Source organism: Pelodiscus sinensis, chromosome 5, assembly GCF_052426305.1.
Source record: "Pelodiscus sinensis isolate ZL-2025 chromosome 5, ASM5242630v1, whole genome shotgun sequence".
Classification (NCBI taxonomy): Eukaryota; Metazoa; Chordata; order Testudines; family Trionychidae; genus Pelodiscus; species Pelodiscus sinensis.
The window spans coordinates 29,514,616-29,529,343 of NC_143056.1; the positions used below are offsets into that span (position 1 = coordinate 29,514,616).

At 41.2% G+C, this 14,728-nt stretch overlaps 1 protein-coding gene and 1 long non-coding RNA gene across 13 annotated transcripts in view; one reads left to right on the plus strand and one right to left on the minus strand.

Annotated features, from left to right (window-relative positions):
* LOC112547521 (uncharacterized) overlaps positions 1 to 11,767 on the plus strand; it is a 35,800-nt gene extending 24,033 nt beyond the window's left edge. Inside the window, exons 4-5 of one of the 2 annotated variants that reach the window (XR_003091289.3) lie at positions 9,616 to 9,913; positions 11,599 to 11,767. This is a non-coding gene — a long non-coding RNA (uncharacterized LOC112547521). The remainder of the gene's footprint in view (positions 1 to 9,615; positions 9,914 to 11,598) is intronic. The other variant, XR_012903321.2, reaches the window with a different exon arrangement.
* Positions 1 to 14,728, minus strand: part of UNC79 (unc-79 subunit of NALCN channel complex) — a 170,845-nt gene that overhangs the window by 14,703 nt on the left and 141,414 nt on the right. For all 11 annotated transcript variants that reach the window (XM_075926676.2, XM_089778372.1, XM_089778373.1 and 8 more), the window contains 2 exons: positions 8,206 to 8,283; positions 5,054 to 5,143 (listed from right to left, as the gene is read on the minus strand). In XM_075926676.2, the coding sequence (XP_075782791.2) occupies positions 5,054 to 5,143; positions 8,206 to 8,283 (168 nt within the window). The remainder of the gene's footprint in view (positions 1 to 5,053; positions 5,144 to 8,205; positions 8,284 to 14,728) is intronic.

Sequence of the window (14,728 nt, forward strand, 5' to 3'; positions counted from 1 at the left end):
CCTGCTAGGCCTTGTGCCAGGCTCCTGCCCCCTCTTGCTGTATTGGTCTCCTGTCTCTCCCCCCTTCCCTCAGCCCTCAGGATTCCTGCCCCTTTCTTGCCACCCCCTGCACTAGGACTCTCTGATGCTGGAACATCTTGCTGGACCAGAAAGTCCTAGTTTATAAGTGCAACCTCAGCAAACCCTGTAACTATGTACGCAAACTAGTTTTCACATACTCAGGTTATTTAATTGCACATCAAATAACTCAGTCTTTTCACAAGGCAATACCATTTATTCACACTGTCAGCTTTGCCTGGGCAAATAACCATTTATTTTACAAATGCAGTGTATTTCCTGTTCAGTGGGTATGAGACCATTTAGCATGGCTCATCTATTGTGAGGCAGACAGGCCCTGAAAATATAAGAGCGGTGTTGTGTCTACTGAGAGTGGCATATGCTTATCACTGAAAAGGTATTTTACAAAATGCTGTTGTGGGCTGTAATGCTTAATTGATGCTTCTTGAGGTTCCTCCATATTCCCAAATGTGCTAACTCAAACTGTCTATTGCTTTTGCAGAGGATGGCACTGCCAATGGATATATAGTTTGTTTAAAGGGACTAAGAGTGGTTTGTACAACAGAGGCCATATCATCAGCTGGAATAAATTGCTATAGCACCACAAAAGTTAGTGGACCTATGCTAATTTTCATCACCTGAGCATCTGGCCCCAGGGGTTTAAGTTTAGTTTCAGGAGTACAACATCTTCCAGCACAGACAGACAAATAAACAGATCTTTTGCTTAAGTCCAGGTAATGACACTTCTAAAATTCAGCTTTCCTAACTTTCTAGTAATTTACATTTTAATCCAAGAGAAAAGAAACACCAAAAACAACTGAACAAAATAACTGAACACAGACAATACATGAGAATATGTCTATTCTGAGAAGCTATGTGAAAGTCTCATATAATGCACCCATTATCAATACAGAGCTGAGAAAGAAATTCACAATTAATGTTTCTTCCACAGAAAAAAAGAAAGCACTCAGTCTCAAAGTACTGTATTTGACCTGAACTACCAACTTTAAACTAAACATTCATTCAGCAACCTTCACCTCTTTTTTGTCCATTGAATCTCTTCAAACAGTACTTTCCTTAGATGTATTTATTAGTTGAAATAATTTGATGAACAATTCCTCCCCTTTTTTAAGAAAAATGCAAAGCCTTGTTATTCACAATTTGAAATCCCAAATCAAGTTGGGTTCAGATGGTCATATAAATCACATGATATTGTTCCCATCGTGGCTAGCGTAACTCTGATCAACAGGCCTCTAGAGGGAATACTTATTCAATGTGGAAAAACTTAAAATCCAATCAATATGAACATGGGCATGAACAAGAATGATGTGTTCATGTTTAAAACTGACTGAATATTTGTAGAGGCTTGGGGAATTCTTTTGGTTTGGTTTGATTTTTTCCCTGTATTTGCCCAGCTATATAGGGCTATGTCTAGACTGCAGGCTTCTTTTGAAAGAAGCTTTTCCGGAAGAGATCTTCCGAAAAAAACTTCTTCCGAAAGAGCACCATCCACACTACCCAACAGCATCGAAAAAGCAATCTGCTTTTTCGAAAGATTGCATCCATATTAAATGGATGCTATCTTGCATTTAAGCTGTGATTACTATGGACGGAGTGGCCATCAGGGCACCTGTGCTTTTTCCTCTTTCCTCTCCTTTCGAAAGAACTCCCTCTTCCCTATTCACACACACCTTTTTCCGAAAGAGCTCTTTCAGAAAAAGGCTTCTCCTCATAGAAAGAGGTTTACCAATGTTGGAAAACCCCCTCTGTTCTTTCGTTTTTTTCCGAAGTGGACGTAAGTGAAGTTTTTTCTGAAAAAACTCTGTAGGGTAGACATAACCTAGGAGACATAAAATGTGTTTCTATAATCCCCCCTTAAAAAGTAAATCAAAAGGAAAGAGGCTACCACTTTTCCACAAACAAACTTTCCACATACAAACTTTCTGAACTACTTGTCTGTACATTTTCCAAACTTTCAGACCTTCATTCAACCATTAACTAAATAGTGGTCATTATAGCTGGCTTTCAAACTCTGACCATTCATCATATAAGCTGAATCCAAACAAAATTTGGGAATGCTTTGATTCTGATCCAGACTAACTCCTAACTAACAAAGATCAAGAGCTCACTCCCTGGTTTAATTTTGCCCCATGAAAGTTATATGAAGAACAGTGCAGGGGTCTTAGTTCAACTCTATTGCTTTCTATATAAAGGCTAGCAATAAACATGAACTTTTAGATTCCGCAAAGACTTATGCAACTGTGTAAGCAAGTCAAGGTGGATAATATTTTATTGGACCAACTTCTGTTCCATGTGGAGCATTATAGACGGTAAAGCCTCTGGGAATTATATTTTGTTTCTTGCATTTGCTCAGGAGTAGATGTTACTGTACTATTAAACTTTGCTTCCTTTTTCTTCATATTGTGGTGTTTCTATTCCAGAAGGAAAAAAATCAGTATCTTCCATTGGTGTTTTCAGTGTTATTGTAGCCATATTGGTCTCAGGATATTAAACAGACAAGGTGAGTGAAGTAGTATCTTTTGTTGGACCTATTACCTCATCCACCCTATCTCTCTAATATCCTGGGACCAGCACAATTACAACAATACTGCATATAACTGTAAGCAAATAAGCAGTCCCACTAAATTGACTGGGATTACTGCCCTTCTGATTAAAGTAAAGCATTTGCATGAACTTTTTCCATTGAAGCCTTAATGAGGTAGCAACAATTTAGTAAAAATGGGAAAAAAGGGGAGGAGAGGGAGAATAAAAAAGTATGCAAGAAAGAGCTTTAGGAATATTTCAGAGATAAGAGAGGCCATCTGAAAACATTTACAAAGATGGGTTCCAACTGAATTCATGTTTCTATGGGGTAAGTATGAGCTTCTCTTAGTTTTATCACAGATTCATTTTTAGTAAATTTGGAAAGTAATGTGGAATTTGTGAATAATTTTTAAATGGGAAAAATGAGAGTGAGAGGGGAATTCAATTCCACTGAAAATTATTACCAAGTTCACGTTTTAGAGTGGACCACGACTCCAGTGCAAAAAGGAAAATGCAGCTGCCCCCTACTGAAGCATTTCTAAAATCTGAGTGTCAAGACAGACAGTCAGTAAGGCAAGAAATAGAAACAGAGATTTTTTCCTCTCTTAAAAAAATTAATTGTGGGTTTCAACAGAAGCTTTTATCCGCCATTCCTCTTCATTTGTGTGGCTGGCACTCTCCCCCTGCAAGAAGGTGTTTATGTGAAGATAAAAGATGAAGTGGTAACATGAGGCAGTAGACTGCACTGTCACTATTTTTCAAAACAAGATTGACACTTTCTAAAGCTTGGCATATAAGAGAAGCAGCACACTCATCTCTAGGGGAAATGGTGTTTGCTGTGCAGCATTTCAGTATGCCTTGCAGACTGATCTCTGTGCTACAAAATGCACTGAAGCAAATCAACTGTTCTTTAGGCAAAAGCTAGACGTGAATGTGGGAGATTAGTGCAGCCTCCCTAGAACTATGTGTATGTCAGAGCTCAGGGTACAATGTGTGAATGAGGCAACACTAGCTTTAGATCAAACAAATACAATTTGGCAGCTGTGTGATGTGATTGTTTTCAGTGATGGAGTGACCTCTGATTGTGCTGATCAACTTCCCCTTGGATCACTGAGTTCCTGTTGTTTAAACACTACAAGTTGCACTTCCCAAAAACCAGAATTCTCTGGTCCAGCTGAACCACAGATGTTCCTTGATCAAACAAATACAATTTAGATCAAACAAATACAATTTGGCAGCTGTGTGATGTGACTGTTTTCAGTGATGGAGTGACCTCTGATTGTGCTGATCAACTTCCCCTTGGATCACTGAGTTCCTGTTGTTTAAACACTACAAGTTGCACTTCCCAAAAACCAGAATTCTCTGGTCCAGCTGAACCACAGATGTTCCTTGATCAGAGAACCGCGGTAGCCTAGTGGCAGAAGGGCTATCCAGGAGGGGCCAGGTTGAAGCAGCAGGACAGTGCAGAAGCTGGCAGCAGCCCCCAGCAGCCTGCAGCACTGGGACTGGGTTGAGGCAGCCCCGGGCAGCGCAGGTTCATGCTGGCGACAGTCCATGGTAGCACGGGGCTGGGGCCAGAGTCCCAGGCAGCCCGTGAAAGTGGGACCAAGGCTGGGGCTGGCGGTGGCCCTCAGCAGCATGGAACTGGAGCCCCAGATAGCACATGGCAACATGGGGCCAGAGCCCCAGACAGCCCACAGAAGCATGGTCAGAGCCCACAGGCTGCCGCAGGGTTGGGACTGGAGCCAGAGCCAATTCCTGGCAACCTGTGGTTGCACACGGCTGGAGCCTGTGGCAGCATGTACTGCTGGGGCACAGCAGGCAGTTCGGTTGGGACAGCAGCAGCGGTGTCAGTGACCCAGCAGGCAGCCCAGCAGAGGCTGGAGGGAGTCCCTCCGCCTCCCCACCCCAGCTGGCAGAGTTGGAAGCTTTATTTTTCTGCAGATGATTGTTTAACCTAACAGTCCCTTCCAAAGCAATCTTTGTAGGATATTATTTTAGCAGCATCCACATTTCAAAAAATTACTTCTGTCTTTATTTTGTGTCAAATACAACAAATGGTCTGGTAGCACTTTATAGACTAATGAAACATGTAGATGGTATCATGAGCTTTCGTGGCTCGTGATCCCATCTACATGTTTCGTTAGTCTATAAAGTGCTACCAGACCATTTGTTGGTTTTTTTCTGTAACAGACTAACTCGGCTACCCCCTGAAGCTCCTTTATTTTGTGTGCTATGCACATTCAAATCCAGCCCTAACTTTAGCCCTTTGTATAAGCTACTTTCTTGTTTCTCCCTGAAGAAGTGACCAACCTATGACAGCACTAGCTTTAAAACAGAAATCTCTCTATTAGTAATTTTCAAATATCGACCCTCCAGCTATGCACAGAAAAGATAAATGTCTTAATTAGCAAATACAACTTCGGTCAACATATCCCTGTACCGCTCTCACCTTTAATTTGGTTAAGGTATGCATATCAGCAATAAAATCCAGCACTTCATTCACGTACTGTCTCATGCACTCCATTGCTGCTGTTCCACACTTAAAAAAACAAAGAACTGAATTTAATCATCTGCTTTTTTGACATAGTCAGGTTTTTGGATTTGCCTCATGTTCACTGTAAACACATCTGTTTCTTGTGTGCTGCTAGTTCGGTGCCATTTACTTTAATGAAAATCTTCTTGAGAGTGTAGTTTGTCCCACTATCCATATACATAAAGCATACTATCTCAGTACCTGCTATATCCAGCACAGAATTTCTCAACATTGACCATAATAAAAGGTTAAGTGAAGAATAGTGTACACCTTGAACTTTTCATATGGACTGAATCAAAGTCCACTGATGTCAATGGGAGTCTTTCCATCAGCTTCAATGGGCTCCAGATAAAGGCTCCTAATACCACACCTTTTCAAGCAGCTGAGCTCTCCTATGAAGGAAACCGATGGACTGAGCCCTAAAAAAAGGTAAATACAATCACAGGCACAGATCTTCTGTGTTCATATGAATGAGTCTAGTTCAGGAAGCTTATGTAAAGAACACGGACCTTCGTCCTTGACCACAAATTCCCAGTGAAGATGGCACTAGAGAATTTTCTTTTGGGTCGCTTAGGTCATGCTTTCTCTTGTTAGCAGAGATGCATGTGCACCAAAATTTTTGCAGGTAGAGGTTAGTGGAATATTTTCATTGAGAAAGTACTCAGAAGATCAGTATCTTGCTGCCATTTCAAACCGGGCTCATTTTACTCAAAATATTTAAAGACCTGCTACATTTAGATCACAAGAGTTTTCACTTCACAGCATGCAGAGTTTAAGAATGTAGGAGTTTTCAGAGTGTTAATAAAAGTACTGCTTTCACAACACTTTAGGAATTGTACAAAGCAAAACTATGATTTTTCTTTTTAAAGAAACTGCCACAACTCCCCCCTCCTCCCTCCCGCCACCATAGTTACATACAACCTTAGGGAAACACAATAAAGACCGTTTCTTTCCTTCAACTCCAATTTAAATGAAGACAGGTGGCACATTGGCCTCGATCATGAGCAAGCCTACACACCAGCAGCACAGAGGAATTAGGGGATATAAAAAAATCTCCCCGTGCTCTTACATGAGCTATCTGCATTTCAGCCACAGATGTGTAACCAGCTGTGCCAGCATACAGGGAGATGTAATCTGTGCCAGGAAAAGTGCTGGTTTGCATTACCTCCCCCATGTAGAAAAAAGGGGAGCAGGAACCAAATTATGATGCCACAGAATCACAATTTGGTCTGTGCTCTGTTCCTGGGCAGTGCGGTTGTTCATGGCCCCTTACTCAGGGTGCATTGCAAGTGCCAATCTAACCCTCAGTTAGCAAAGGATCTGCAAGGTACATGCTAAGTAATGCAGTGAATTAAATTACTGAGCTAAACACAGGAGAGCTCTTCTGAAAGGCTTTATGAGAAGTTGCATATGACTAATGGGCTGTGTCTAGACTGGCAAGTTTTTCCACAAAATCATCTGCTTTTGTGGAAAAACTTGCCAGCTGTCTACACTGACCACATGAATTTCCGGAAAAGCACTGACGATCTCATGTAAAATCATCAGTGCTTTTCCGGAAAAACTATGCTGCTCCCGTTCGGGCAAAAGTCTTTTTCCGAAAGACTTTTGCACAAAAGGGCTAGTGTAGACAGCATAGTACTGTTTTCCGCAAAAAAGCCCTGATCGTGAAAAAGGCGATTGGGGCTTTTTTTGTGGAAAACCGCGTCTAGATTGGCCACGGACGCTTTTCCGCAAAAAGTGGTTTTGCGGAAAAGCATCCTGCCAATCTAGATGCGCTTTTCCGAAAATGCTTTTAACGGAAAACTTTTCCATTAAAAGCATTTTCGGAAATTCGTGCCAGTGTAGACGTAGCCATGGAGTATTCACCTTAAGCCAAAAACAGATTCCTTTGAATCCAAGGCTGATTTTCAGGAGTGGTGAGCACCCACAATATGAGCTGTAATCTGAGGGAGTGGGGGCTGCTCAGCTCCTCTGAAAAAATCAAACTTTTTATAAATTCAGTATTATTCTGGGTCCAATACACACAAGACTTACTGCATTACATTACACCACTGTTATGTCAAATCTCATATATTTCTTCTAAGAGTGGCCAATACCTAGAGCTTCAAAAGAAGAAAAAAGTTGTAACGCACCTGGCCTGTAACCCCTCTAGTAAACTGTGCGCACCCTAAAACATGAGAACTGATCACCCTTTACTGAGCCTGAATAACTTCCAGTGTTGTTTTGTTCATAAAATTATTCAGGCTTAAGTGAGTTTTAGTTGCTTAAATTTGAGAATCTGCTCAAAATTCTATATTTAAGCAGCTGACCCAAGTATTTCTCATTTTTCTATCTTAATATAAATCTACATGGTGCTGAACTGTAACACCTTCTGCCTGTTCCAATGCTATGCTTGTCAGTTCTCTTGACAGGATAACAAGCAGTAATATAAGGTCACTGGCAGCCCTGTCAGAGTGTCCTCCATCCAGTTTATGTGAACTAAGGATTCCACATTGCTTCTTTGAAAGTGAGTGATGGAATTATAAAAGGTATTGCGCTCAAACTTCCTGAATAATAAACCACTATGGCAAGAAACTTTTCTCCTATTATTTATTTAGTTTCTTTTGGTGGTAATATGTTGAATTCAAACAGCAGAACTTTCTCTTCTGTTATTTCTAAAATGATCAGTTTATTCCATATCTTATTATATCTATTTGAATCTGCATACTTTGATCAAAATAAAATGGAAAGGTTCTTTTATGAGAGGTGTTAATTATCACAATGGCTTGGAGTTAAGTCATAGAATCATAGAAGTTAGATATACATAAAAGGCCATTTAGGTCATTTATAGGGTTGGTGAGACTTGCACATAAACAGTCTGCATCATGCTATGTTACTTTAAATTCTTCTCAACATTCTATAAAAATGAATCATCTCAGCTTCTACCTTCAATATCCTAGTAAACCAGCAGAGAAACAAAGATAAGTGAAAAGGAGATTTCCATGAAACAATCTGAACATCTGGACTGAGTGAGAATATTTTTTTTTAAAAAGCAGAAACAAAGAAATGAAGTATGGTTCAGTACTTACTCCAGGCATAGATGAAATCATCTGTTTATGCAAGATTGTTGACTCAGCTAGTTTTGTTCCAGCATCTGCACAAACAAACTAATAAGAAATTAAAGATGAATTAAATTTGTAGGAGCATGAAGACATTAAAAAGTAATTTATGATTCTGTTAAACTCAGCTCAGATTTCTTTTGCTTAATTTTGTGATAACTTGCTTTTGGACACAATAGAGCTCCTGCCATTATAAACAAGTTAATTTGTCTGTAATAAACAAGTTAATTCATTAGACAGAAAAACTGACTTTAAAGTATATGAATGAACATACATATGATGATTTGTGCAGTAATGATTTGAAGAAAAGTATAAGATAAAATAGGATATTTTCAATCAAACCTAAATATATATGTAATCAATGGGAAGCTTTTGCATTTCTCCAAATAACCTCAATGGGCCCTTCTTACTGTGATTGATTTCAGAAGTAAAGGAGGATGGATCAATGAGCAATATTCAACATTCATGACTCGCTGTTGACTTTAATGGAATTACACTAAGGATGAATTAGATTAACATATTTTATATTCAGAATGAACCATTATGATCATCTAGTCCAGGGGTGGGCAATTATTTTTGCTGAGGGGCCACTCCACAAATTTTGGAAGTGGCTGCAAGCCGCCCTCAAAGGGGTGGGGCCTTGGGAGAAAGGGGGCTGTTCCCTCTGGGTGCAGCCCACCCGAGGCAGGGAGAGGAGACTTTGCTTGCTCCGTCGCTCCTGGGCCCTGAGTGGCCTGGGTGTGGGGGAGTGCACAAAGTCTTTGCTCCCTGCCCTGCCCTGCCCTGCCCTGCCAGGGGCACATGGTACCTAGAAAGAACTACCAGCCATTTTGAACAGCTGGTGGTTCCCTCTAAGCATAATGTGCCCCTGGCGGTGAGAGAAGCCTTTGTGGGTACATCTCTTGTTCTGAGTGGAGGTGGTGAAGGATCTGACAGAGGCACATATTTGCCAGTAGGAAGTTCTCCTATGCCAGAAGAATTGTCTGTTGGACATTTGTGGGTGTATTATGGTCCTTTTGCACTACACAAATGGTGAAAAGGGTCCATAACTCACTAAAGAATCTGGCCTGTTATGTCTAAAATATTATGAATGATTGTGTGCATTGCTATAGATAAAATATTGTGTCAGTATTCAGAATTTCAAGTAATCTGAGAACATCTGCTAGAGTGAAACATTGTTTATTTTAAATATTATTTTCCTTAAAACAATAAAACCTTATTAGCATCCTCTTAACTTACTAAATGCAAAGTATTCAATGGGGTGGGTTGAGCAACAAAGATTAATTTAAACATGAACAATGGTTGACAAAATCCATAAAGTTTGTAATAAGCAATTAGCTCCTCTATAGCTTATAATTTTTGTTACCATCTGTCTTGCAGCTGCAAGGATCCTTCCAGAGCTGAACTCTTACAGGGAAGAAAGGATGGGTAAACCAAACTAATGCTCAAAACTAAAATGTCTTATTTCGGAGTTCAACTCACTGACATTCATATCAACTTCTTACAAATACTACAAGGACTCAAAAACTACTGGGAATAGATTTAGTACCAGTCATATGTAAGGAAAGTCACATTTTAAAGGGATGGGAAGTAAATGTTGGACCTCTTCCTAACATTGCCTGCTAATTGAGATGAAGACACTGAGACATGAATAAATGGGCATGCCTGCTGAAATTGGGTGGGTAAATATTTTCAAAAAAATATTTTGAAGAAATATCTTAAAATATGAGCTTCATATCTGATCATTCATTCCATTATGCATTATGATTTAATTAAAGCAATGATGAAGGGGATGCAAAGTTGGCCTGGTTAGGGGAAATGATATAGTAAAGGTGCCAGGCTTCCCATGCAGCATCGCATGGGAAAGTGTGACTCAATCCAAGCTCAAGTGTTGCAAACTGCTTGTGGTGCCTTCATCATCATACTGCTACATGGACTGCAGATAGTTGCAGGGGAAGTGTCTCTTACTTTAGAGTGAAGGTTTGAGACTTAACCTTTTGAGTGAAAAGTGTTGGAAACACTGAAGATGGAAGCACTAAGCTAATATATTTTGCATGCTGGGTATTACGTAGTCGAGGTGTAAAGCAAAAACTCAGAATGATTCACCTCACCAGGATTAAAAAGGAGATGAAGGAATGAATGAAAACAAAGACCTAAAAGGAGATGCATTATAATTGAGGTAGATATGGAACTGAATAATGAATTTAAAAGAGAATCAATCCATTTGTGAAATGTGGGAATGCTAATGACTAATGTATACTGATGGTGCCAAAGATCTAAGATCAAGAAGAGTGGGAGCAGTGTTCTGCGTCCCTTCCTGCAGGCTATGTCTAGACTGCCACTTTTTATCGGACAAAGGTACGCAAATTGCGCTCTGCAATTTGCATACCTTTTTCTGATAGTTTTGTCAGAAGAGGCTTTTCCGAAATTTGGCCCATCTACACTGGGTGAAATTTCGGGAAAACCTCCTCTTCTGAAACCTGGCTTCTGAAAGAGCATGTCTGCTCTCCCGCAAAAAATGTGAGAAGAGCAGAAGCGTTCACTGGACACAGGGGAGTTTTTCCAGGATATTTCCGGTATCCCGGAAAAGCTCCGTAGTCTAAACATAGCCTCAGAACCAAGAAAACTGTAAAGCTATCAAATTTTGTAGCCACTCTGACAGCTGAGTACTCAGCCGCTATGGTTATCCTTTATGATTCCTTATCAAGATCACTGCCAATCAGAAATAATGCTTCGGACAGCAGAAATTATATGCTTAATTAATTACTACTGTGAACAGAATTGACACAGTTGGGTGTAACATTGTAACAGCATGGAATCCAGTGCAGGTGGAGGTGGTGGATATTGATCAGGCAAAGTGGCAAAAAAGTGCTGTCAAACACAAGAAAGTTATTTGGAGATCTAAGTAAACTTCAGTTTAAAAACCTCTCTCAATATAAATGAGTTTGTCCTGCCGTGCGACAGAACAATGTCATCAGGCTCTCTGGCCGTGAAAATTGTCAGAGAGCAGGGAGATTAGCGAGTGTAGCAAACAGTGGACCCACCCACTAGTCTAATTAAAAATTAGTTAAGAGAAGAATGGCAGGAAATAAAGGCACAAGAAATAAAGGAGAAAAGACGCCACAAAATGTGCCCAAGAGTCAAACATTCTGATATATTGTAAGGCCTTGAGAGAAATAGCAAAGTGGTTCTATTTATAATTTTATCTGGTGACTGTGATTTAAATAGCAATTTTTTTCTAATAAACAAGAATCAGGATTCAAGGTCCAGGAAACAGCTGGGAGTACAAAGAACGTACCGTCAAAAGTGGATATTTATGATGAAAAATTTAAAAGCCTTAAAATATCAAAATTTTCATTTTAGCACTCAGATCTTCTGGAAAATGAGCCCTATACAAAAAAAGCACTGCAATTATTTTAAGAACATGGAGAAGGTAAATATATTAATTTTTGAATTATCTATAGTACCCACTGTTTGGCAATCTTGGACTCAGCAAGTGAGCCTGCTTCACCATAAAACAGAAGAAGAAGGAAGTAAGGGAAAGGTGTTTGAATAACAGAGGAATTGAGACTGCCAGAGGCAGGTGCCAGTTACCTGGGGAAACTCAGGAGGCTGTATGGTGATGGGAATGGTGGGAGCAGCTGGTGAGAACAGCTATAAGGAACAAGTCTGGCTCCCGCAGAGCCTTAACCAGATAAAGCCTGTGAGTGAGAGTAAAGAAAGTTCAAAGGAAAAGGAAAAGCAGAGCAGAGTGATGCTGCAGGAAGAGAGGTCTCCTGCAATGCCCCAATGGAAAGGACAGTCCATCAGGGAGGAGAGGAATATTTTAAAATGTTTGTTTTTCTGGGAAATTTGTTAATTTAATTAGAAAATATCCATGCCCCAGAAATGCTGCAATTGAGCAAGACTGCAGTTGGAATATTGTTTAAGGAGTCCTGAAGCCAGAAACAGGAGCAGGGCTTTGCAGAGGTATCCCTGGCTTTAGTGGATGACTGTGTGACAGAGGAGGTAAAAGTGCTCACAGCTGGGTGCAGGACTGGCAGAGCTGCATAAGCCAAAGGGAGCATTGCCATGTTGATTGGTGGTGTCTATCCCTATGTGGAAGACAGCATTATTAAGCAGAACACCTTTTAGAAATGAATTAAATCAGCAAGGCGCAGTGTGTACCTGCTTTTTAAACTGGTGTTTATTTTGCATACTCCTGGAAAGCACAAGCAAACATATTATGGCTGGAGGAGCTGCTTGGAGACAGAGGGTCCCTATACCTCTTCCAGTCTGCTCAGGATACCAGTGCCCCAAGCTGGACTAATTTGGTCCGAAGTGTTATCCCTCCCCTAGTAAAGTGTGAAAAAATGACTCCCATTGCATTGGGTATGTGTGTCATTGGTAATGCTGATGGCAGTGAGTAATTTGGAATTAATGTGGGTGTCAAATTGCAGTCATTCCTTTGTTATTCAGCCCACGCTTGATCTATCATTAAAATAAAATGTTCCTAGCCCCCATGTTATCTCGCTTATCTGGAGTGAATCCCAATGTACCGCTATGCATCATACACAGAAAGGTTTATACACATGTTAAGGGGGGGGAGGGTTCTGCAGGAACTTTTGTGCAAATGAAAACTGTATTTGTGTTCATTTCGCACTAGCCCTGCCACAGGTTTGAGTAACATAAGATAATATAATTGATATGAGTTTTCTATTGGCTTCTCATTTCAGGAATACTGAATACTGACGTAAATCTAAAATAATATATGTGATGTAACTAGCTGATTACCTACAAGGCTGTTTCTGTGAATGTAGTATATAAGAGTAAGTGCTGGGTTGGCAGCAGAGGTAAAGGTAAGCCAGAAAGGCCAGGTATGCTGTACTGGCAAGAAAGTGGCCAGCAAAGTCAGGTATGCTATACCAGCTATTTATAGCCAGTATGGTGTATCAGAAAGACACCAGTGTCTGCCTGTCACCTCCATCCCTTCCACAGTGCTGCCTTTCCTCTGTACCACAGCAGCCCCACAGGAGAAGGTGGGGCTGGGAGTAGGTGGGCAGCTGGAGAAGCTCACAGTATTATGCTCGTTTCCCTGCTACTCCTCCCAATGGGGAAAAGAGCAGAACCTCCCCAGCTCCACTCCCCAGCCCTATCCTCTGGTGAGCTCGGGGGGGGGGGGCTACTGCTGTAGAGACAGAGCTACAGGAGAGGCAGCTCCTTGGAGGGGCAGGAGGCAGGGCTAGGGCATCTGCTCCTTCCCTCCTGGCAAGACAGAGCAGAGAAAACAGCAGAACTCTGACTGCTCCTCTGGCTGCCATATCACCCTAGGAAAGGTAGGATGGGGAGGAAAGGAGAAGGGAGAGGAGAGGAGAAGAGTGAGAGAGCCTTGGGCTGGGGCAAGGTGGAGTCATATGGGAGGTCATATGGAGAGGTTATGTGGCCCCCCCTTAACTAGTGTGGCCCCTCCATATTGGGAAAAATCATTTTACTTTCACCCCTGATTGGCTGCAATTGTAGGTTCTATATTTACAAATAGATGAGAGGGAGCTTTGTTTAGTAGCTGGAGCATGTGGTTGAGTTAGTAGCCATGGGTCCTATCCAGATCTTTTCTGGATCAGACACTTGTGCCTTACACAAGACAGATTGTCCAGTTCTTAATGGACAAGTCATTACATCATGAAATCACCAAAACTGTCATTAATGGACACCCTTTCTGGCAGTCTCAGCAGAGAGACTCAAATCTGAATAGGGTATAGAGATTAAACTCTCTTGTCACAGATTGAGCTGATCCCAGGTCTGACGTGCATAGATACAACGTGAAAAAGTCAGAACTGCTTATCCTGTGATGCAGTAGCAATCAAGGTTATATCGACACAAGCACTTTTATTGGTCACACTTTTGTCAGTAGTGAGTGTGAAAAAACACACCCCGACCAACGTAAGTTTCACCAATAAAAGTGTCAGTCTGGACAGAGGCATGTCAGCAGGAGAGTGTCTCTTACCGACATAGCTATTGCTGCTCAGTGGGCAGGGCTTAATTATGCCAATGGGACAGCTCTTTCCCATCAGCCTAGATTGGCTACACGGCAGAGTTTATAGCAGGACAGCTTCAGCATTACCTCACAAGAGCAAGGCCCTCATCACTGAGCAGCCATCAGAAGGTAAGTTTGATCACTATCACCCTGGGCTGGGTTTGAATCAGTGTTTTGAAGAACGTTAACAATTCTCTGAGCCATTCTGTCTCCTCCTTTTGAATTACTTCGTGGTTTTGGCTGAAACTACCTGAAGTCCCTGCTTAAAAATCAAATTTCTGGTTTTTCATGAAAGTGGATAAAATCACTTTTTCTCACACAAAAAGCTGGTAAGAGTCGTACAGGTTGTACCTCCCTTAACTGGGACTCCCTGGTCCGGCAACATCCGCGGTCCAGCATGGATGTTGCCGGTGGGACAACATCCATGGTCCAGCATGGCTGTTATTGGGGAGAGGGCTAGCTCAGTGGTTTGAGCATTGG